This window comes from Mustela erminea, chromosome 1 (genome assembly GCF_009829155.1).
Source record: "Mustela erminea isolate mMusErm1 chromosome 1, mMusErm1.Pri, whole genome shotgun sequence".
Classification (NCBI taxonomy): Eukaryota; Metazoa; Chordata; class Mammalia; order Carnivora; family Mustelidae; genus Mustela; species Mustela erminea.
Window position 1 is genome coordinate 94,286,934 of NC_045614.1, and position 18,973 is coordinate 94,305,906.

The 18,973-nt window shown below is 38.0% G+C and overlaps 1 protein-coding gene across 1 annotated transcript in view; it reads left to right on the forward strand.

Annotated features, from left to right (window-relative positions):
* Window positions 1–18,733, forward strand: part of SLC35G2 (solute carrier family 35 member G2) — a 40,196-nt gene extending 21,463 nt beyond the window's left edge. The window contains exon 2 of the mRNA XM_032333895.1: window positions 17,113–18,733. Coding sequence (XP_032189786.1) covers window positions 17,131–18,369 — 1,239 coding nt within the window. The 5' untranslated portion in view covers window positions 17,113–17,130 and the 3' untranslated portion in view covers window positions 18,370–18,733. The remainder of the gene's footprint in view (window positions 1–17,112) is intronic.
* Window positions 18,734–18,973: the final 240 nt, after the last annotated feature.

Below are 18,973 nucleotides of genomic sequence, written 5' to 3' on the forward strand. Positions count from 1 at the left end.
TGTTTGCTTTCCCATGTTTCTGAATTTTCTATAATAAAACTGTATTGCTTTTGTACTAGGAATAAACAAAAAATAATTTTTTTTATGTAGTGATCTGATCATGGTAAATAGCTCCTGAGTCAGAAGCTTGTTCAGAGCAGGGGCCCAGGGAAGCTTAATAAGGGACTTCTGTGACTTTGTGATGGTGGGAGTCACCTGGCATGGCCAAGTTGTGAGGTGTGCACTGGGAAGTAGGTACATAGCAACTAAGTTCAGCCTGGTAATGCTGAGACATGTACCTCCAGCACCCTTCCTCTTTGACTGACAATGGCTTAATTAAGAAAAGGAGATACACATTACTTAAGGAACACCTCCAGTTATGCCTGAGAAATTTAATATTAAAAGAAATATGGGAGACCTATCAGCAGAAATAGAGCCAGAGGTAGAGATGCTAAATAAACAAATTCTCTAAATAGTCAAACTGCACACCATCATTTTTTTATTATTCTTGAAATATAATTAAGGACTTTAAAGTGTTTTAGTGGATAAGCTTCCTTACTTGAATTATTTGAGCCACTTAAATTTGTTTATATATATTACTTAATTTTGTTCTTAACAAAATTTGCTTCATTAAAAAAATCATTCATTCATTCAACAAGCACGTACTGAACACCTATCTCATGCCAAGCACTGTGCTAGGTGCTGAAGATATAAAAATTGGTAATACCTGGTAATACCTAATTTTAATACCTGTGAGCTGAAAACTCTCAAAGTTTTAGTGGGAGAGAAAGACAAAAACACAGTTATAGCTCAAAGCAATAAATTCTATGATTGAAGGTATAATGAAAGAATGAGGGTGGGCATCTAACTCAAATGGAGGTAAGAGGTAGGCCTAGGGAAGTTTTCCAGAGAAGGTGATATTTAATCTGAGCCTTGAAGAATGAGCAGGAATTTATGAGGTGAAAAAGCAGGAAAAGAGTGTTCCATGAAGAAGGAATAGCATATTTAAAGACTCAGAGGCATGACATTTTTGAAAGAGTTTCCTATAGTTTGAAATAGCCAGAACTTTTGTGCATGTGGAGGACAAGCAGAGGATGAGGCTGTGAGAATTCATTTTATGTATCAACTTGGCTGGTTGAGGACTACTCTACATGTTTCTGTGAAGGGGTCTTTGGATGGTATTTAAACTTAAAACCTTGAAATTGAGTAAAGTGGGTTGCTTTCCATAATGTGGGTGGGCCTCTTCAAATCAGTTGAAGGCCTCAACAGAAAAGCTAATATCCACTGAGAAGGGAATTCAGACTATTTGATCTTGAACTGTAACTCTTCCTGGGTTTCCAGACTTGACAAAACTTTTATTGGTTTTGTCAAGCACCACAATCACATGAATCAACTCCTTAAAATAAATCTCTGTATGTGTATGTAGGCATACTTCATTTATTGCACATTGCTTTAGTGCACTTCACAGATAGTGCATTTTTTACTAATTGAGGGTTTGTGGCAACCTTGTGCCTATTGGTGTCATTTTTCTCACAACATTTCCTCACTTCCTTTCTCGGTCACATTTTGATAATTTTCATAATATTTCAGACTTTTTCATTATTGATATATTTGTTAATGGTGATCTGTGATCAGCAATTTTGATGTTACTATTGTAACTGTTTTATAAACCATGTCCATATAAGATGGCAAACTTGATCAATAAATGTTGTATGGGTTTCAACTGCTCCATTGACTAGCTGCTCCCCTATCTTTCTCTCTCTTCTCAGACCTCCTTATTCCCTGAGATACAATATTAAAATTAGGCTAATTAATAACCCAACAATGGCCTGTAAGTGTTCATGTGAAAGGAGGAGTCACATGTCTCTTACTTTAAATTAAAGGCTATAAGTGATTAAGCTTAATGAGGAAAGCCTGCTGAGAGCCAAGATAGGTTATAAGCTAGGCCCCCTGTGCCAAAAAGTTACCCAAATGGTGAATGCAGAGGAAAAGTTCTTAAATTAAAAGAGATACTCCAGGGAACACACAAATAAACAAGGCAAGACAGCCTTATTGCTGATACGGAGAACATTTAATGGTCTGGATAGAAGATCAAAGCAATCATAACATTCCCTTAAACCAAAGCCTATCCAGAGCAAAGCCCTGACTCTCCTCAATTCTTTGAAGGCCGAGAGAGGTGAGGAAGCTATTTTCAAAAGAAAATCTTGAAACTATCAGAGGTTGGTTCACGAAGTTAAAGAAAAGAAGCTGTCTCCATAATATCAAAGTGCAAGATGAAGCAGCAAGTGCTGTTGTAGCTAGAGGTCCAGAAGATCTTAATGAAGGCAGCTACACTAGACAATAGGCTTTCATTGTAAATATAAACAGCCTTCTATTGGAAGAAGATTCCATCTAGGACTTTCATAGCTAGAGAGGAGAAGTCAATGCCTGGCTTCAGAGCTTCAAAGGACAGACAGAGTCACCCTCTTGTTAGGAGTCAATGTAGCTGTTGAAGCCAATGCTCATTTACCATCCCCAAATCCTAGAGCCCTTAAGTATTATGCTAAATTTACTTGGCCTGTGTTCTCTAAATGAAACAGCAAAGACTGGATAACAATATATCTATTTACAACATGGTTTCCCGGAACATTTAAAGCCCAATATTGAAAGTTACTGCTCAGAAAAAAAGATTCCTTTCAAAATAGTACTGCTCATTGACAATGTACCTAATCATCACAGAGCTCTGATGAACATGTATAAGATTAATCTTGTTTTCATGCCTGCTAACACAACATCCATTATGAAGCTCATGGATCAAGGAGTAATTTCAACTTTCAAGTCTTACTGTTTAAGAAATACATTTCAAGCAGCACCTGGGTGGCTTCGTTGGTTAAGTTTCTGCCTTCGGCTCAGGTCATAATCTCAGGGTTGTGGAATCGAGTCCGCATAGGGCTCCCTGCTTAGTGGGGAGTATGCTTCTCCCTCTCCCTCTGCTCCTCTCCCCACTAGTGCTCTCTCTCAAATAAATTTTAAAAAATTAAAAAATAAAGAAATATATTTCATAAGGCTATAGGTAACATACATAAGTGATTTCTCTGGGCAAGTAAGTTGAAATGCTTTGGAAAAGATTTGCCATTTTATTATCTATTTATTAAAAATAGCAGCAAGAGAGGGAATACAAGCAGGGGGAGTGGGAGAGGGAGAAGCAGACTTCCTGCTGAGCAGGGAGCCCAATGTGGGGCTCAATCTAGGACCCTGGGATCATGACCTGAGCCGAAGGCAGATTCTTAATTGGCTGAGCCACCCAGGCCCCTAAGATTTGCCATTTTAGGTGCCAGTAAGAACATTTGAGATTAGGGGTGTCTGGGTGGCTCAGTGGGTTAAGCCTCTGCCTTCAGCTCAGGTCATGATCTCAGGGTCTTGGGATCAAGCCTCACATCGGGCTCTCTGCTGAGCTGGAAGCCTGCTTCCCCCTCTCTGCCTGCCTCTTTGCCTACTTGGGATCTCTCTCTTTCTGTCAAAAAAAAAAAAAAAAAAAAGGAAAGAAAAAAGAACATTTGTGATTCATGGGAAGAGGTCAAAATAACAACAGTTACAGGAGTTTGGAGGAAGTTGATTCTAATCCCTATGGATGACTTTGAGGGATTCAAGACTTTAGTGGAGGAAGTTAACTGCAAATGTGTAGAAATACCAAGAGAACTAGAATTAGAATTAGAAGTGGAACCTGAAGATGCAATGGATTTGCTGCAATCTCATTATAAAACTAATGGATGAGGAGTTGCTCTGATGGATGAGCAAAGGAATGGTTTCTTGAAATGGCTCTACTCCTGGTTAAGATGTTGTGAAGGTTGTTGAAATGGCAGCAAAGGGGGGCGCCTGGGTGGCTCAGTGGATTAAGCCGCTGCCTTCGGCTCGGGTCATGATCTCAGGGTCCTGGGATCGAGTTCCACGTCGGGCTCTCTGCTCGGCGGGGAGCCTGCTTCCCTTCCTCTCTCTCTCTGCTTGCCTCTCTGTCTACTTGTGATCTCTCTCTGTCAAATAAATAAATAAAAATCTTTAAAAAAAAAAGAAATGGTAGCAAAGGATTTAGAGTATTATATAAACTTAACTGATAAAACTGGTAGGGTTTGATGGGATTGACTCCAGTTTTTTTAAGTTTTTATTTTTTTTAAGATTTTTAAAATTTATTTGACAGAGCAGGGGGAGCAGCAGGCAGAGGGAGAAGCAGGGAGCCCCACGTGGGGCTAGATCCCAGGATCATGACCCAAGCTGAAGGCAGACGCTTAACTGAGTCAGGTGCCCCTTGGCTCCAATTTTGAAAGAAGTTCTACTGTGGATAAAATGCTTATCAAACAGCGTCACATGCTACAGAGAAATCATTTGTGGAAGGGAGAGTCAACTGATTTGGCAAACTTCATTGTTGTCCTGTTTTAAGAAATTGTCCCAGCCACTGCAAACGTTAACCACCATCATCTGATCTATCAGCAGCCATCAACATCTAGACAAAAGCCTCTACCAGTAAAAAGATTATGACTTGCTGAATGCTCAGATGACGATTAGAATTTTTTGACAATAAAATATTTTAGCATTAAAGTATGTACATTTTAAAAGACATAATGCTATTACACACTTACTAGACTACAGTACAGAGTAAACATAACTTTTATACACACTGGAAAACCAAAAAATTCATTCGACTTGTTTTATAGCAATATTTGCTTTATTGTGGCAGTCTGGAACTGAACCCTCAATTTCTCTGAGGTTGCCTGTATATGCCCATCCTATTGATTTTTTATCTCTGGAGAACTCTTAACTAATAAGGAAGGTAAAGGCAGAAAATATGGAAAGTTCTTCTGAACACAAGGCTTTCAGTTACTTAAGACTACTGATGACTGAGTAGATACTAAGAGAGGGATATGTGGATATCTGGGCCTATAAGATCGTGTAGAAATGTCAGTATTCTTTTTTCTTCTTCTTTTTTATTGAGGCATAATTGACACACAATATATTAGTTTCATGTATACACCATACTGGTTTGACCCTCACAAGTTTAGTTACCATCTGTCCCCATGCAAAGTTATTACAATATTATTGACTATATCCACTATGCTGTATTCTTTATCCTCATGAATTACTTATATCTGGAAGTTTGTACCTCTTAATACCCCTCACCTATTTTGCCACGCCCAACTCCTCCCCTCTCTGGGAGCCAACAGTTTGTATCTTATGAGTCTGTTTCTGTTTTAGTTTGTTTTGTTCTTTAGATTCCATATATAAATGAAATCATACAGTATTTGTCTTTATCTGACTTATTTCACTTAACATAATACCCTCTAGGTCCATCTGTGTTGTCACAAATGGTAAGATAGCATTCTTTTTTAATGGCTGAATCATACTCTAATATATATATGTATATATATATATGTATATGTATATATATATATATGTATATGTATATATAAAATTTTTATCCATTCATCCATCAATGAACACTTAAGTAGTTTCCATTTCTTGGCTATTGTACATAATACTGCAATGAACTAGGGATGCATATCTCTTCAGATTGGTATTTTTGTTCCTTCAAATAAATACCCAGAAGTGGGATTGCTGGATCATACGGTAGTTATGTTTTTAATTTTTTGAGGAATCTCTATACTGTTTTCCATAGTGGCTATACTAATTTTCATTCCTACCAACATTATTAGAGGGTTCTGTATTCTCCACATCCTCCCCAATAACTGTTATTTTTTGCCTTCTTGATAATAGCCAATCTGAATGTGTATGGGTGGTGTGAGGTGGTATCTCATTGTGTTTTTGATTTGCATTTCACAAACACAAAAATGTTTTGTTCACAAACACAAAAATGCCAGTTGGCCATCTGTATTTCTTCTTTGGAAAAATGCCAGTTCAAGTCCTGTACCCATTTTTCAGTCTGGTTGTTTTTTTCGTATTAAGTTGTGTAAATTCTTTATGTATTTTGGATTTTAACTCTTTATTGAATGTATGATTTGCAAATATCTTCTCTGAACCAGAAGTTTGCCATTTTGTTTTATTAATGCTTTCCTCACAAATGCTTTTTAGCTTGATGTAATCCCCTTTGTTTATTTTAGTTTCTGTTGCCATTGCCTAAGGAGACTTTACCCCCCAAATATTGCTAAGACGAATGCCAAAGAGCTCACTACCTATGGTTTCTTCTAGGAGTTTTTGGTTTCAGGTCTTACATGCAAGTCATTAATCCATTTTGAATTTGTTTTTGTATATGATGTAAGAAAATAGTTCAGTTTCATTCTTTTGCGTATAGCTGTCCAATTTTGCCATCACCTTTATTGAAGAAATGGTCTTCCCCCATTGTATATCCTTGCATTTTTTGACATAGATTAATTGATACATATGCTTGGGTTTATTTGGGGGATCTCTATTCTATTCCATGGATCTGTGGGTCTGTTTTTGTGCTAGGACCATATTCTTAATTACTATAGTTTTGTAGTACAGTTTGAAATCAGGCAGCATGACACCTCCAGCTTTGTTCTCCTTTCTCAAATTTGCTTTTGCTATTTAAGATGTCAATAGACTTTTTCTAAAAAATTAATTAATTGATTGATTGATTTGTCAGAGAGAGTGAGCGAGTGAGCAAGAGTACAAGCAGGGCGAGCAGCAGGCAGAGGGAGAAGCAGGCTCTCCACTAAGCAGGGACCCTGAAGTGGGACTCGATCCCAGGACCCCAGGATCATGACCTGAGCTGAAGGCAGATGCTTAACCAACTGAGTCACCCAGGCATCCCCAAGATGTCACTAGTCTTGACATCATTCCATATTCTTTTCCATGTCTCCCTCTTGGTTTTGAAATCCATTTCATTTTATCTGCAAACATTTATTCAGTGCCAATATGTTTGAGGTACTGTGTTAGGGGCTGGGGATAAAATGGTGAGAAAGTCTTCTATCAAGATATACCATCTGGGGGCACCTGGGTGGCTCAGTGGGTTAAAGCCTCTGCTTTCAGCTCAGGTCATGATCTCAGGGTCCTGGGATCGAGCCCTGCATCGAGCTTTCTGCTCAGCGGGGAGCCTGCTTCCCCGCTTCTCTCTGCCTGCCTCTCTGCCTACTTCTAATATCTCTCTGTGACAAATGAATAAATAAAATCTTTAAAAAAGAAAGAAGTATACCATCTGGTGGGAAACACAGTATGTAAACAAATGAATTCAAGGACAGTGCGGGCACAGAGATGGGAGAGGCCAAGGAGGACTGCAAAGGAGGAAGTAATGCTTGAGCAAGCCACTAAAGCACAAATGTGAGCTCAACGGAGTGAAAAAGACAAAAAGGGGGAGGGCCAGGTCATTTCAGGCAGATAGAATGATGTGAAAGAAAAACTAAAATATATTGTGTACTTGCTAGATGCCAGATATTAAATGTTTTGTATTAACTGATTTAATTTTTTATTTATTTGTAGAGATTTAATTTATTTATTTGAGAGAGAGAGAGAGAGAGACAGCCAGTAGGGGGAGGGGCAGATAGAAAGGGAGAGGCAGAGAATCTCAAGCAGACCCTGTGCTGAGCATGGAGCCTGATGTGAGGCTTGATCCCACAACCCTGAGATCATGAACCAAGCTGAAACCAAGAGTTGGACACCCGACCAACTGAGCCACCCAGACACTCCTGTATTAACTGTTTTAGTAGTCTCATTCTACCTTATGAAGTAGAATGATATTATATATATATGTATATGGTAGAATTATATAATATATTATATTATATTATATTATATATTATATTATGAGGTAGAATTATATTATATATTATATACATTATATTATCATTGTTGCAATTTTACAGAGGAGGAAATAGGCAAAGAAGTGACACAAGTTGCCCAAAGTCACATATTTAATAAGTTCTGTAGTTAAGATTCAAATCCAGGCAGTCTGGCTTCAGTATTCATTTTGTTTTGTTTCGTTTTAAATTTCCAGCCCTGTGCTACTCTGTCTTCTTCAGTCATGTAGCAGCGCATGGAATTGTTAAATCTTAAAGCCACAAGGGCCCTTAGATAATCTATTGGGGGTTCTTGCTCAAGAAAACTGTACATTAGGATTACCAGCAAGGTTTTAAAAAATACCAGTGCCTAGCATTTCCTCCTGTTCTTCCCCCAAGCCACATAGGAGAAAAAACCACAACTCTGGCCCCTTGCACTTGCTTTTTAAAATTTAGAATTTGTGGTGAAATATGCATAACAAAAATTACCATATTAGTCTTGTTTCAGTGTATAATTCAGTACCATTAATTACATTCACAGTGTTGTATAACCATCACTACTATTTCTAAACCATTTTCCTTACCCCGAACAGAAACTCTAAAACTATTAAGCATGATTCCCCATTCCCTCTCCTCCTAGCACCTGGTAACCTCTAATCTATTTCCTCTTTTTATGAATTAGCCTATTCTAAATACCTCATTTAAATGGAATTATACAATAGCTGTCCTTTTGTGTCTGGTTTATTTAATTAGCATAATGTCTTCAAGGTTTGTCCATGTTGTAGAATAGATTGGAACTTCATTTGTTTTTATAGCTGAGTAATGGTTGTATGAATATACCACATTTTTTTTTAATCCACTCATCTGTTGAGGCACACAGGTTGTCCTCCCATACTCATAACCCCTGCCCCACCAAACAAATGCTGGAGGAACCACCACTTTTTTTTTTTTTTTTTTTTTAGACAGGAAGAGACACAGGGCTCATCTCACAACTCTGAGATCATGATCTGAGCCTGAGCTGAAACCAAGAGTTGTACAGTTAACCAACTGAGCCATCCAGGCAACCTAGCAACAACTACTTTCTAAAACTTAACATTATCACACACAAAGAGAATAAAATGACAAGAGGAGACAGAGGCTGAGTACCAAGTGGCATGGGAAAAGGCCCAGAGGAGTGAAAATGTGTACAATTAGTTTGGATGGCAGGAAGCCAGGTTTTAGGGTGAGATTCTCAGTGGCAGGAGTGGACATGTGATTGAGATTTTTCTCCTTTCTATACAGGTATTTTGTCATCATCACCGCTATTACCTGTCAGAGAACTTACGATTTCAGGAAAATGAAAACATTTTGTCTATTCTGAAAGCAGAATGTGATTCTGACAGTGATAATGCTTCATTTAAGGCAATGAAATAAATGTTTTTTGTGAGATCATTTGCATGAATAAGTGGTAGCTACTCCTGGGCTAGAATGTTAGACAGGACTCCTGCAGGAGATGGGAGTAAATTTGAGAAGATGACGTGGGGAAAGAGGGAGGGGATTGGGAAGTGGAAAGGAAAGAAGAAGGGAGGAGAGACTAATCTGGGGTACTGTGTGACAAAGTTCTAGACAACACCCTGGAACAAATTCTTTTCAACAATAGAACCTACTGACCTGCTCCACACTACCTACTTGTGCCCTTCACATAGTGTGTTTAATAATGTCTATCAAATTAGTTTCCTAGAATGAATACCTTCTTTTACCTCCGTTTAAGTTCTTTCAACTAAAAGTCAGGTGGGCCATTAGGTTTCTCCAAATTTTTAATGTTCTATCCCTCCCCAATGCTCTCCTTTTCCTAAACCTCCTAAGGCTTCATTTCCTCACAAAGCTGAGTTGACCCATATTTAGTGCTTAGCACATTATCTGTAAAGTGTAAATATCAATATGCCTGGCTAATGATGGTATTGCCATTATTTTCTTCCATCTTTCCTGCTGTTTTCACTGGGTTTTAGAGCTATTAGTTTTGCCTTTCTTTATTGTATTTGATTTCCTATTCTTACTTTTTATCCTATTTCTGGTTGTTTTGGTTAGAGTGCTGAAAATATTGCCAATATAGTGTCAAAATAGTGTCTGGCCAAATCAAGGTCTTCTTTGTTTTCTTAGTCTCTTTCTGATACTTCATTGCAAGTATGCTTTAATCTAAGTGTTACAAAAGGGGAAATGACTATTTGCCTTATACTTTTTTTCTGAGAGAGATGAAATGGACTGTTCTTTGTCAAGCAATAATCTGATGCACTATAAGTGATAATTTTTTACGTGATAATTTTTATTGGAAGTTCTGACATTACATATGGTACATATATCCTAAGTAATACTGATTCTGTCCAGAATTTGCTCTGAAATTTCATTTGATATTTCTATAGAGGTATATTCAGTTGGTTTACTGTAGGAGACTACAGACTATATGTCTCCTCTTTTATTATTTATTCTTTGATCAAATTTGCCTATGAGGGATTCCTATATAATCTGAGTATTTTTTTTTTTTTAAGATTTCATTTATTTATTTGACAGACAGAAATCACAAGTAGGCAGAGAGGCAAGCAGAGAGAGAGGGAGGAAGCAGGCTCCCCGCTGAGCAGAGAGCCTGATGTGGGGCTCGATCCCAGGACCCCAAGATCACGACCTGAGCTGAAGTCAGAGGCCTCAACCCACTGAGCCACCCAGGTGCCCCTAATCTGAGTATTTGATTAAAGTCTTAACTTTAAAGTATTTGATTAAAGTCATTAACTTTTCCTGTAGCCCCTCTTTTATATCTTCATCAACTGTTCGGTTTCATGATTTGATTATATACTCGGTTCATTTTGATTACTTGCCGTTTACATGCAACATGAATATTATCACACCTTCTAAGAAAGCAAACATTTAATTCCTCATGATAAATTCTTCAGTTCCTAAATGTGCCTCATACAAGAAAATGTGCCTGGTACAAGAAAGGGCATGTCCTTTACCTTTTACTCTTATTTCTCACTTATTATCAATATTCTTGTCTTTCAAACTCTACTAGTTTACTTAAGAAGTAATTTTCTAGTTTGAGAGGTGGGAATTTAGAAGCAAGTTCTTTTTCCTCTAAAGCAGTGTACCTTTACCCAAATATACAGGCTCAAAGAGTATTAATAACGTACAAGCAAACTTAAATGCTGCCTCTAGTCCCTCCTGATCTTTTGGAGCTTCAGTGGGGAAGAGAGAAGAATCCTTATTGGAAGAGGAGTGTTAAGGGTCATACCATCCAGGGTTAGGCCTAAGGATAGGTAGAATCATGCTGATAGCCTTTGGAGTGTCAGAATGTGGGTCCCTTTTCATCAACTTGGAGGGAAGAATGGCTTCTCTCAGCAGGTCTCAGGAGGTATATTCAACAGTACAGAACCTTTGCATGTCCTGATATCTCACGATATCCTGGAAAGTTGGTTGTTGTATCATCCCTCTTAGGTGATCAATTAGGTGTAGTCTTTTCATTTTTACTCAAGGACAAGACTGTCCAAGCAAGTTGGGGTAATAAGGTATCTTAGAGCTAGACTTTTCTGGTATAATGTAGTAACCTATCAGTTTTTTATATTTATTTGAAAGCCAATTTTATAAGTTTAAAGTATCACATTAGTACTTACATTTAAACCACTATATTATAATCAAATTATAGTAGCCAGATTTATAGCTAAGGCTTTAAAAAAAAAGATTTCATTTATTTATTTATTTATTTGACAGAGAGACAGAGAGAACAGCAGTGGGAGGAGGAGCAGAAGGAGAGGACAAGCAGACTCCCCAATGAGTGGGGAGCCTAACACGGGGCTCAATCCCAGGACCCCCAGATCATGACGTGAGCTGAAGACAGATGCTTAACCAACTGAGCCATCCAGGTGCCCCTACAGCTAAGACATTTTACCACTATAGGAATCATTCTGGTACTCTCACTATCAAGTAGCATTTGTTTTAGGTATCATGAGGAGATTGTCCCACGGATTCCTACCAAGTCAGTAGGCTAGTCAGTGTTAATTTTCTCAGCCTTAGCAGAGAACTGATTGTGGGCCTTATGTTGTAGAATGTAGCTTAGGAAACAGTGCCTCTTTTGGACAAAAATATTGGTTTCAGGCTTGCCACACTGAATTGTACCCTTGTTCAAGCAGCCAAATTTTGTGTCCTTTTAATCCATTTGTGTTGAGCATTTCAGGTTGGTACATTTGTAGCCAGGCAGGCTGGTCCTCTTGTCCTATTGTTTCATATTCCCTCTACTCAGCTGAATTGTTCTACACAACTGAAATGTACCCTTCTGCCTTGGAGGGCACCTTCAAACATAAACCTTTGTTAGAGGAGCTTGAAGCTGTGAGATTACTTCAGACCATTAGTCTCTATGATGAAGGAGAAGTAGTGCTGGCACATTGGTCAGAACAACTTTTTTTTTTTTTTTTAAGATTTTATTTATATATTTGACAGAGAGAGAGATCACAAGTAGGCAGAGAGGCAGGCAGAGGGAGAGGGGGAAGCAGGCTCCCCACTGAACAGAGAGCCCGATGTGGGGCTCGATCCTAGGACTCTGGGATCATGACCTGAGCTGAAGGCAGAGGCTTTAACTCACTGAGCCACCCAGGCACTCCTAGTCTTCCTACTTTTAATGGGAGAGGATATAGGCTCTACCTCTCTATTTAATAATAGAGATAATAATATTAAATTAATTAATATAAATAATAAATAAATAATATTAAATTAACTAATAATGTTAAATTCACATTTAAAAAAATCCCAAACATGAAGTATGGGAGATAGTAGACTTGTGGTTCTCTTTGGAAAATACAATCTATCACAGGGATCATATTATCTGTTACAGGTCTTTGGTTTAAGAAAAATGTTAACACTTTTTCCTTATGGGAGAAGGGAGAGGCAAGTACCCCCTTCTAGCTGAGTGTGGAGGTCACCAGATCCTTATGTGCAATGATTGAATGTGTCTTCTCATTCTCCATTTGGAAGTCCGTTTAGACAGCACATTCTAATTTGCCCTTTGCTTGCCTGGAAAAGAGAAATAAAATTGGAGAAAAGGGGACAGCAGTAAATGGTCCGTACACTCACTAGAGTGGTAAGGATATGGGAGTTTCCTGGGACCAAGTGAATACTGTTGGTGCCTGCCTGCCCAAAAGAGAAGTCCACCAGGGAAGAGGACTAAGCAGCAAAAATTTGTTGGCCATAAGCTCTAGGGCAGGAGGCACTCTCACATCAGGGACTTATACACTGGGGAGGCCCTACAAAATTTACCCAAGTAGTAGCCTGCATTTAGATACTTACAACCTAGAGAGTATCAGTGACCTATCAGAGTTAACAGAGAAACAAAAGACAATAATGAAGGAATTAATTCCAACTGTTATCAGAGTCAGCGTTGAACCTTAGGCCCAGAACCAGTAAGAGATTTATTACAAGGAATTGGCTAATATACTTCTGGGGCTGGATAAAAGAGTCTGAGGTGTTTAGGGTAGGCAATCAGGAAAAGAAGATCAAGGGCATGTTGGAACCCCATGAGCACAGGCTGAAGCTTGTTGTCCACAGGCAGTAAGGAAAAGATCATGCGCAGGCTAGAACTTCAAGGGCATCAACTGTTTGGAATCTCCAAGCTCAAGAAAGGCCTAAGCCCTCTTTTGAAGGGCTTACCCAATCAGGCCAGGCCCATACAGAATAGACTTTTGATGTACTTAAAGCCAACTTATTAGGGACGTTTTTTGGGGGGGTGGGGAGCATGCCTGAGTAGTGTGGGGGTAAAGGGGTGGGGCAGAGGGAGCAGGAAAAAGAATCTCAAGCAGGCTCCACACCCAGTATAGAGCTGGATGTGGGGCTCAATCTCATGACCCTGAGATCTCGATTTGAGCCACAATCAAGAGTTGGAGGCTTAACCAACTGAGCCATACAGATGCCCCCGATTAAGGACTTTTATCACAACTGCAAAATGCCTCCACAGCAACACCTATATTAATATTTGATTAAATAACTGGGGAATATAGTTCAACCCAGCCAAATTTATACATCAAAAAGCCATCAGACAACAGCAGCCAATATAAAACATGTATCCTTTTCCTTTTCCTTCTTCCCTGTGCCAGTACACCAGGGGAGCTGGAGCTTAGAATACGGAGGTGGAGGAGGTTTCTTAAAGGCAGATTGCAATGCCCTCCTGAAGACTCCAAAGGGAGGGAATGAGAGGATTAAAATGGCAGACCACATTCTCTCCCTATCCATGTCCCTGGAGCTACAAATCTGGCCTATGATGGGAAATGGGAAAGCTTTGAATGGATATAAGACAAAATTTTAACAATAGACAGCCCATGAGAAGTTAACGGGTTCTAACAGAGATGTCAGCGAGATACTGACTAGCAAGGAAAGGAGATTTAACATAGTAAATTTGGGTTCAATGACTACAGACGACACTCTAATGAGCTGAGATACTAAATAATAAAATGACTAGGGGTGCCTGGGTAGCTCAGTTTATTAAGCATCTGCCTTTGGCTCAGGTCCTGATCCCAGGGCCCTGGGATTAAGCCCTCAGTTGGGCTTTTTGCTCAGCAGGGAGCCTGCTACTCCCTCTCCCCTCCCCCTCTGCCTGCTTGTGCTCTCTTTCTCTCCCTCTAAAAAATGGTAAGTAAAATCTTCAAAAAATTGTTTAAAAAAACGATTAGATTACAAAAATTAGAAGAAACTACTGCAGATGTTAGACAAGGAAGAAAAGAAAAGAAGAGGCTAGAGTGGACAGGGATGTCTTGTTTCTAAAAGACAAAATCTGGACTGGACCTTCTTAAAAGATGAGAAGTATTTAGAAAGCTGGAGCAGAGGAAATAAGTAAGAATAAAGACTTGGAGAAATGACATGTACGTGTGGAGAGTGAGGTCAGGGAGGGCACTGGACTAATCACGGCAATATTTTTGTTAAGGATTGATAGGGGCTAGATGAGGCAGGGTCTGGAAAGCCAGGCAAAAGAGCTGAGATTCAGGGAGGTAGCCAGGAGAAAATCACTCTAAGTTCTTAAATGGAGAAAGCATAAGGGAAGTTGTTTTCTTTTGAATCTTTTAAAGACAGAAGAAAGTAGATAGTGGTATAATATAGATGGACTTTACGGGAGAAGGATTGGGGCGAGTTAGGATGCTGTTGCAATATTCTAAATAGGAATTCACAATAACATGATCCAGAATCACAAAGGTTAAATGGAACTGGAGAAGGAAAAATCTGAGGAATATTTCAAAGACAAGAACAATATGATTGATGACCAAATGGAAGTGTGACAGCAGAAAGGATAATTCAGAGTATGCCTTGGTTTCTAGCTTAGGGGAACTGGAGGTGGTATTGCAAACATAAATTCAGTGAGGTATCATGGAGAAAATCACTCTAAATTTGGGAAAGAAAATCTGTTTGGAAGACCAAGATTATCCAATTTGGGATTACTGAGGCTGAGGTCACAATTTGATATAAATTGGAATAAAAGAACATCAGATTAGCTTGACAGTAATATGTAGGAAGAACTGCCAAGTGGGAGGTCCAGGTTAGGAAAATGAAGAATTTGGAGGCACAGGTGGTGTTTTTTAAAAATTATTTCTTCCACCTGAAGATAGTGTCATTTAGAAGAAAAAAGAGTAAAGAGTAATGAAACAGATAGTGTCAAAGAACAAAATAGGATTTGATTTCTAGACCATGGTTTAAAATCCTGGAACCGTTGAGTTTTTGGCAAGGACAGGGAGGATGTCATAAGGACCAAAAAAAAAAAAGGTTTTTTTTTTTTTTTTTTTTTTCCTTCATAGGGGAGGGGAGAAATCAAAGAAATTGTTCTTAGAAAAAAGGAACGAACAGGAAAGAGAACTGAGTGAACAAATACAAGTTTTGGTAACAATGTAGAAGATACCCAGTGTTTCAAGAAAGGTGAAAGGTGAAAGAAAGGAAGCTGAATTCTTCTTAACATTTACTGAGAGTTCACAATATGCCAGCACTGTGGCAAATTCTTTATATGCATTATTTTATTTAATCCGTACAAGTTTTTTTCCCACTTAACAAAATGTCATGCACATTTCTGTGTCAATAAAGATCTGCATCATCATTTTTTTATTAACATATAATGTATTATTAGCCCCAGGGGACAGATTTGTGAATCGTCAGGCTTACACACATCACAGCACTCCCATAGCTGCATCATCATTTTTAATGGGTGTATAGCATAGTATTACATTGCACACAGGGTCATTGTGATAAGCTATAGTGAACCCTCCTACTCAAGCATTTTTTTCTACAGTTTTTTGTATGCTCTTTTTCTTAATATATGAACATCTTATTTTAGTTTGTAATTTAATGTTTTGAACAATATTATGATTCTAAAATTAAAATGCAAAAATGTATATTGCATGTTTTCTTCCACTCTTATTCCCTGTTCCACCCTAACAATTATTAGTTTATTTTGTATCTTTCCATAATTTCCTTATGTTATACAAGCATATGTAAAAGCATATTATTTTTTCTCTTTTTTTAAACACATAAGTAATATCTTTAGGATAAAATCTTAGAAGTGATATTGCTAAATTAAAGGGTAGTTTCAGTTAAAATCTTAATGTATATTGACCAATTGCTTATCAGAAAGGTATTACACAACAACAATGCATGACTGTCACTAAATCCATTTTACTGATTTTCTAATTTTGATCTATCTATATATCTGAATATGTATGAGGAGTCCAGAATAAATGTTAAAAAGAATATAATTTGTTCTGCAGAGCTAATTGTGATATTATAAAAAAATTATACAAAAAACTGTGGACTTATCTATTTAAAATTGATATTATAGAGAGAAGACACAATGAAAAGTAAAGGTTTTATCTAAGTTGTTATTTACTTTTCTGTGTTTTTCTTATTGTGTGAGTGGGGAAGCAGGTAGGAATGAAAAATCTCAGTTGTTTGTGGTGCAAAGATAAGTAACAGAGCTGAATGAGACAAAGAATAAGCCAAGCAAGAAATAGGGGCAAGCATAAGATGAGGCTGAAAGGGGCGCCTGGGTGGTTCAGTGGGTTAAAGCCTCTGCCTTTGGCTCAGGTCATGATCTCAGGGTCCTGGGATTGAGCCCCATGTTGGGCTCTCTGCTCAGTGGGGAGCCTGCTTCCTCCTCTCTCTCTGTCTGCCTCTCTGCCTCCTTATGATTTCTATCTGTCAAATAAATAAATAAATCTTTTTTAAAAAAAAGATGAGACTGAAAAATGTAGTTTTTAAAATAATTTTTTAATTTAAAATAAAATTTAAAAAATTTTTTAAAAATTTAAAAATGTTTACAGTTTTTTACTCTACTCTCTATGATTAAATTGGTACATATTATTATAATAGAAATTAAAACCAAATTTCAACTGAATATGTACACTTGTCTTTTTTTTTTCTTAAATAGAATTGATTATCTGAAGAAATGGATACTTCTCCCTCCAAAAAATATCCAGTTAAAAAGCGGGTGAAAATACATCCCAACACAGTGATGGTGAAATATACTTCCCATTATCCCCAGCCTGGGGATGATGGATATGAAGAAATCAATGAAGACTATGGAAATCTTATGGAAGAAAATCCAAAGAAAGGCCTGCTGAGTGAAATGAAAAGAAAAGGAAGAACTTTCTTTGGAACCATGGATACTCGACCTCTGCCAACAGAAGACCCAATGACTAATGATACTGGACAATTCCAGAGCTTTGCAGAAAAAAATATTTTTCAATCCAGAAAAATGTGGATAGTGCTATTTGGATCTGCTCTGGCTCATGGATGTGTAGCTCTGATCACCAGGCTTGTTTCTGATCGTTCTAAAGTTCCATCTCTAGAGCTGATTTTTATCCGTTCTGTCTTGCAGGTCTTATCTGTGTTAGTCGTGTGTTACTACCAGGAGGCCCCCTTTGGACCCAGTGGATACAGATTACGACTCTTCTTTTATGGTGTATGCAATGTCATCTCTATCACCTGTGCTTATACATCATTTTCAATAGTTCCTCCCAGCAATGGGACCACTATGTGGAGAGCCACAACCACAGTCTTCAGTGCCATTCTGGCTTTCTTACTTATAGATGAGAAAATGGCTTATGTTGACATGGCTACAGTTGTTTGCAGCATCTTAGGTGTTTGTCTTGTCATGATCCCCAACATTGTCGATGAAGACAATTCTTTGTTAAATGCCTGGAAAGAAGCCTTTGGGTATACTATGACCGTGATGGCCGGACTGACCACGGCTCTTTCTATGATAGTATACAGATCTATTAAGGAGAAGATTAGCATGTGGACTGCACTGTTTACCTTTGGTTGGACTGGGACAATCTGGGGAATATCTACTATGTTTGTTCTTCAAGAACCCATCATCCCATTAGATGGAGAAACCTGGAGTTATCTCATTGCCATATGCGTCTGTTCCACTGCAGCATTCTTAGGAGTTTATTATGCTTTGGACAAATTCCATCCAGCTTTGGTCAGCACAGTACAACACCTGGAGATTGTAGTAGCTATGGTCTTACAGCTTCTAGTGTTACACATATTTCCTAGTGTCTATGATGTTTTTGGAGGGGTAATCATTATGATTAGTGTTTTTGTCCTTGCTGGTTATAAGCTTTATTGGAGAAATTTAAGAAGGCAGGATTATCAGGAAATACTAGACTCTCCCATCAAATGAATACTTGATTATTATTTTGTTAAGTTATTAATAGGTACACTGCCATTTTAATATTTACCTATAAATGTCTTGTGTTGTATAATTGACAGAGTGGTATATAAAATCAATATAGGCAGATGTAGAAAATTTATTCTAGTCTAATATGTTAAAAAACAAATGTTAAATATGTGAAACACCATAAATCCAGTGTTTCTATGGTTATTAACAAAAAGTAATTGTGGTAGGAGAATGTTAACTCTCATCACTGAAGAACACAATACTTGAGGAAATGAGCCGTTTCAGATGGAACTTCTGTGGCCCTAAAATAAATGTTTATGCCCAATGTTATACAAATGTTTAATAAAAATCCTTTAATAGCCAAAAATCTTCATTGGTGAAAAGTACACGATAAGGTGAAATCTTAATACAATCCCTATTTTGTCATCTGCTTACATTAGAAACTAGAGGTGACTGGATTGGGTAAGGGAGCTTAAGTTGAGGCAAGAAAGAGGGAACAAAGGAAAACAGGTGGTTTTTCAATGACCATAGTAGTTGCCCTACTTTCAAACAGAAAATTGGTCTTTGCTATGGCTACATTAGGTAATGCATAGGATAATGGAAGTAG